Raw genomic sequence first — 6273 nt, 5'->3', positions numbered from 1 at the left:
ACAGCGTGGCTTCTTCACGGCTCGTCCAATCAGACAAGAGGATATTGGACGGCTGTTTACGAAACAAACATGGCAGCCCAGTAGTGTACATCACATTTTGCGAAGGTTGCAGTCAATTTAACAGGATGTTAATGAAGATATAGTAAATATGCTCAGCTTGACAATAAAAGAGGTTTGTACGACTGTTTGCTTGTTTGCTTAGCTTAGTTATCTGTGTTTTTGAACCGCGTCTATCTATTAATTGGGCGGTTATTGTGGATTCATAACTAGCTTAAGTTATATTTCTGGAGGTTATCTTAGCCTTGTTCCAAACATTCTTTATATCTTTTTTTCCTTGCTTACTCTTATTCTTTGCTTACTCGCTTAGGCAGTAAGTAAACAATCTGTTTGACAGAAGTTTAAAGATTTGTCTGGTTGTCCTGATGCCTGCATTGTTGTCACAAATGTTAAAGTGCATATATACGCTACATACAGTATTTTGCCTCTTGTGTTTGTGCATATGATCTTGTACTTCAGATTCTACCTAAATCCACTGTAGTAATAATAATATCTTTAAAGTGCCTATTATGAAGGGCTAATATTTGTAAATACAGGTCTGGATAAAATAACAGACTACTTGATTCACTGGTTTCAGTATTTATCTGCAGAAACATCGGTGTTTATTCCACAAACTAATGGTAATATTCCTCAATAATTCCAAATAAAAAGATGGATTAACAGCATTTATTTGCAGAAGGTTACAGTCTGTCAAAATAATACAGACTGTTAATTGTGTTTTCAGACGGGTTCATTTTCCCTTTAAACAACTGAAATATTATTTAAACCCAGAGTTCAGAGATTAGTATGTGATAGAATTACCTAACCACAGAATAAACCATGACTTATCATGGATACGGAGCAGTCTCTGTTTTAACCCCCCTGTCTCCAGTGAGCATAGTCCATAAGTTTTCAATGGGGTTCAGGTTTGTAAGTTTGCAGTGTCTCTTATTTTTCCAGAGCTGAAAACTGTTATTTATGTAGTGATATGTATATTGCTGTTTTAACTATTATACTCACTAATATTTGATCATTTTTCTCCAGGTGTCCTTGGCACTCAGAGAAGGAAGGATCTCCCCGACAGAGCTCTGCAGGAAATGTCTGAACCGTGTCAAGAAAACACATCATCTCAATGCTTACATTACAGTGACAGAAGATCTGGCACTGAAACAGGCTCAAGAAGCAGAAACCAGACTCCTGCAAGGTATGGACATATAAGTTTATATACTCGGTGTATATGCTGCATGGAATTCTAAGTATTAATGGTTTGATGATATTTTCCTGTAGGCACTCCCAGGGGTTTATTAGATGGAATCCCTTTTGCCGTCAAGGACAACTTCTGTACTGAAAATGTCAAAACCACATGTGCTTCCAGGATGCTCAAAGGTTTGTATGTGCTATACCTCATACTATTCTGTCAATTCTGTAGTAGTTAAGTAACAGTTACTATAATCTTCCTTTACTTCTGATTCAGACTACATTCCACCATTTAATGCCACAGTGGTCCAAAAGCTCCTTGACCAAGGAGCAGTTCTCATCGGGAAGACCAACATGGATGAGTTTGCCATGGGGTAAAGCAAATACCATAAATACCAGAATATGGATAACACTCAGTGAGTACATTTGAAGTGTTTCTAGCGGTCTTTTTTTGTCTCCCAGTTCAGGAAGCACTGATGGGGCTTTTGGTCCAGTGAGGAACCCCTGGAGCTATGCTGCTCCTTACAGAGAACAGAAGGGGGTGGAGCCACAGTCTGACTGGGTCATCAGTGGAGGAAGTTCAGGTGGAAGTGCTGTGGCTGTGGCTTCACTCACAAGCTACTTGTAAGGAAAATCAAAATGTTGTTTTAAAAAAAGCTATTTAATTCAAAATACTACTGAGAAAAATGTATTAAAATGTACTGTTCTCCATGGCAGGGCTCTGGGTTCAGACACAGGAGGATCTACACGTAACCCAGGATCCCTGTGTGGTGTTGTAGCCCTGAAGCCCACCTATGGTCTACTGTCCAGACATGGCCTTATCCCCCTTGTGAACTCCATGGATGTCCCAGGCATCATGACCCGTAGTGTTAATGATGCAGCTGTTGTTTTAGGTAGGGAACAAATGCCTCATTACATTTATTGCTGAGGAAACAAAAAGTTCTTCCTCTTGTTGCCATTATATTGGTTCTGTCTTCTTTTATGATTTCACGGACTAATATTGTCATTTCATGTTTTATGATATTAATTGAATCCATAACCAGAAGGAAGTTAAGGGTGTTTTTACATCTGAGGCCCTAACCAGGGTTCATTTTTCATCTGTTTATTGAACTAAATCAGGCATAGGTGCTGGGATAAGCTCCAGTCTGCCCAGGGAATTAAGTGGTTACAGATAACTAATAAATGTATACATTTAGTCCAGTTAGTTCTGCTTTTACACTACAAGGTTTGGAGCAGTTGATGCAGTTTTCCATGTCATACTTCATAATCTACATGGTTTCATCTCCCTGTACCAGCATGTTGTTAATTCAACAAATTGTTAACCTTTTGCTTGCTCTTTGTAAGCCAGTAGATATAAGGTTGTAAATTAGAGCCACATCTCCAAATGTTTGATTATTTGTTATACTGTCACATGTTGGTTGACCTACACTGGTAATTTGTTCGTATGTCACACAGGTGTCCTTCAGGGCCTTGATGTGAAAGATTCAACCACAATTCCTGCCCCCCCATCCTTTACAGAACTACCTGAAGACTTTGATGTCAGGAACATCTGTGTAGGCATCCCTAAGGTGAGTTTAGCTTCATATTAAAATCAGAGTCCATTCTATATCAATAAATGCTACAGCAGTTGCACATGTTATGATTGCATGTCTTTAGAGCTACAATGATTTATCAGTAAGATGTTAAAATTAGTCATTATAGCTTTATAATCAGTCATTTGGATTCTCAGGAGTCTTTTCTCCTGTATCACTGGTACATTGGTAAATCTTTAGATTATGGTCCAAGGAAGACATTTGTTGATGTCAAATTAAGCTTTGAGAAACACTAAACTGCCAATTTACCTTCCATTTTATCTTCCAGTCAATTAATTCATTAATCGCAGGAACAACTGACAAAGTAATCAGTTATAAAAAATAGTCATTAGTTGTGTTCCTAAATCCTGGCATTAATGTTTAATACAGTGACACTGTCCATATTGTATGCTATGATGTCAGGAGTACCATGCCCCGGGGCTGTCTGACGAGACTGTAGCGCAGTGGAGTCGTGTTGCTGACATGTTTGAGCGAGCGGGGGCGCGGGTGGAGCAGGTGTCTCTCCCCCACACCCAGCACTCCATTGTGTGTTACCACGTCCTGTGCTGCGCTGAGGTGGCTTCTAACATGGCACGCTTTGACGGCCTGGAATACGGTATACACTTAATATTGAAAAATGCATGGAAATGTTGTGTTCGCTCTATGAGGTGTAAAAGTACTGATGTGACATTTTGCTGTCAGGCCACCGCAGTGAGGTGGATAGTTCCACTGAAGCCATGTATGCCTCAACCAGACATGAGGGCTTCAATGATGTGGTGAGAGGGAGGATACTGTCTGGAAACTACTTCCTGCTTAAACAGTAAGACATCAGATTGAAACTTACCAAACAGTTACGAAGTAGCTTTTCATCTGATTAAAAGTAAATTTTTAAAAAAAACTTAATCTGTTGACACTTTTCACACTTATATTCCCAGGAACTATGAGCACTACTTTTTAAAGGCCCAGAGAGTTCGTCGGCTGATCACAGATGATTTCAGACGTGTTTTCCGCTCAGGCGTGGATGTGCTGCTGACGCCTGCCACGCTGACCGATGCCACGTGTTACTCTGACTTCACACAGGAAGACAACCGAACACGCAGCACGCAGGAGGACGTCTTTACCCAGCCTGTCAACATGGCAGGTACAGAGAGGGATGAAAAACGAAGAAAGGAAGTCTCCACGCTGAAACTGTTACATTGTTCATGCATATATAAGAAGTGTGGTGGTTATATTATGCATGCATGATTACTTAGATTCAGTGTGCGTTCACACTTTCAGTTTTCAGTCTAGTTAACTTCCCTAAGTAACAGGATTTTATTGCAGTGAACTCTAAATATTATAGGGAAACTTAAAGGGTTCTCTCTTTGTTAACCTGCAAATCAACATCCTGAACACTGATTATAATTTCAGCTCAGATTAATGTGTAGCTCAGAGCCATAATGGGATATGTTTACCTCTTCCCCTTTTTATCACAGTCCAAACTAATCTGTAACTAACCTTGAGATCTTTGCCTCCACTTGAACTTTTAAACCCCTTGTTTTTTTTGGTCTCCACAGGTCTCCCTGCTGTTTCCGTGCCAACCTCTTTATCAAGACGAGGCCTTCCTATTGGCCTACAGCTCATAGGTCCAGCCCTTCAAGACAACAAACTGCTAAGTGTTGCCCGGTGGATTGAGCAGAGGGTTGGGTTTCCCTCCATCAGTGACTTTGGAGAATCCAGTGAACCAACCAAAAGGGAGCAGACTTCAGCTGTATGATCCTGATATGGGTGTAAATGCTGTATAAGTTATTAATCTCAGGCTCAAATAATGGACTCATGGTGCATACATCCTGGACAATTCATTACCTCCGCCAAGGAGGTTACGAGGGCTGTTCAATAAGTTCATGGCCTCACCCAGAAATACTGAGTAAAAATCAAATGCATTGGTCCGTGTCAATGGTGATGGGATAGTGATGCTTGAACATCGATGGACCAAGTGCATTGCTGTAAATGGAGATTATGTTGAAAAATAAAATATAAATTATCAGTCTGTGTTGTTCTGTTCTGGGTGAGGCCATGAACTTATTGAACAGCCCTCGTATGTTTTTGCCGGTGTTGGTTTGTTTGTCTGTCTGTCTCTGTGCAAGATAACTAAAAAAGTTATGGACAGATTTGGATGGAAATTTCAGGAAATGTTGATACTGGCACAAGGAACAAATGATTAAATTTTGGTGGTGATCGGGGAGGGGACACACGCTGATCTGCCTTGGCGGAGGTCTGCGCTCTCCGAGTGCTTTTCTAGTTGCAAAATGCCAACAGTCATTATTTAAAAACATGCATAATATGTCATTTGCTGGGACAGGATGCTGCTGTTTTTAGAAAAAACATGCTCCAATTCAATAAAAGGAAAATGGATACATTGAATGCATAGCTTTTATTTTGACTATGCCCTCAGACATACACGTCATGTTTGTTTTCTTGTGCATTCCTGTGTACATATGCACTGTTACCCTTAAAGTTGCAATAGTTTTGTTTTCAATCAAATTCCTCTTTTTATTTCTGTTTTTACACATCAGTAAATAGCTTTGACCAGGTTCAGTGAGTCCCAGTTCCACTTCATGTATCAACAATGAATCAGTCACCATTGTTTCATGAGAGGAGGTAAAAATATTTTATTCCAACTTTATGAGCAGTGTTTTTCTCTGTTAATAGACAAAGGTCTACTAGGAACAGACATCACACTAAATACTGACTTTTGCCACTCTTGTAGGCTATTGTGATGTTTTCTGTGTTTTTAAAACTGCACATACTTTTCTTGTATCCTCATAATTATAATAATATATGTATATATGCTCACACTTGAAAGACATCTTTAATATGGTTTCTTTAAAGCAGTGGTTCTCAGTCTTTTTCTCTCAGGGGCCCCCTCAACCCCAACAACATTGTATCAGTGGTGTGATTATAACATTGAAAGAAACATCAATATCGTAACAATACTTTTTGCTTTTCCTTAATAATTTGTTGTGCAAATTAAAAATAACTTAGATTTTTGCTTGAACAATCCAAATAAACTCAACCAGACTGCTCCCTGAGACTATATTTTTCCAAATAAAAATAGGAATTGCGCAATCTTACAACTATGACAATAAAGTTATTTTTTTAGAACAACAAACACATTTTGGTAACAAAGATAAACATTTTAACAATATCAGTGGCTGCAATGAGCCCATTTGCATTGCAAATCTCAGAACATTAAAGTGCAAACTGTACAAACAGTGCAAAAACAGGATCCTTGTCCAAGCCTAAACTTTTTTTCTAGTCTAGTGACAGATCACCATGGCAGTAGTTTGGTTTGTTGTATGTCCAAAAATGAGTTCAGGGTGCTCCATTGCTAAAGCATTAGTTCCACCTGAATTGATAAAGCACTTTGTGACTGTCTGTGAAAAGTGCTCTATAAATAAAATTTACTTACTTACTTACTTACTTACTT

General features: G+C 39.1%; 1 protein-coding gene across 1 annotated transcript; it reads left to right on the top strand.

The window, feature by feature from the left end:
* The first annotated feature begins 64 nt into the window (after positions 1-64).
* On the top strand, positions 65-5207 carry qrsl1 (glutaminyl-tRNA amidotransferase subunit QRSL1). The gene is made up of 12 exons (XM_030126628.1): positions 65-172; positions 1081-1240; positions 1324-1422; positions 1511-1607; positions 1696-1857; positions 1951-2126; positions 2689-2801; positions 3228-3420; positions 3507-3624; positions 3740-3945; positions 4361-4645; positions 5086-5207. The coding sequence occupies exons 1-11, from the start codon at positions 149-151 to the stop codon at positions 4558-4560; spliced, it is 1548 nt and encodes a 515-aa protein (XP_029982488.1). The 5' UTR covers positions 65-148; the 3' UTR covers positions 4561-4645; positions 5086-5207.
* Positions 5208-6273: the final 1066 nt, after the last annotated feature.

This window comes from Sphaeramia orbicularis, chromosome 22, assembly GCF_902148855.1.
Source record: "Sphaeramia orbicularis chromosome 22, fSphaOr1.1, whole genome shotgun sequence".
Classification (NCBI taxonomy): Eukaryota; Metazoa; Chordata; class Actinopteri; order Kurtiformes; family Apogonidae; genus Sphaeramia; species Sphaeramia orbicularis.
The sequence above is the reverse complement of the archived record's forward strand: the minus strand, read 5'-3'. Positions and strand labels throughout refer to the sequence as shown.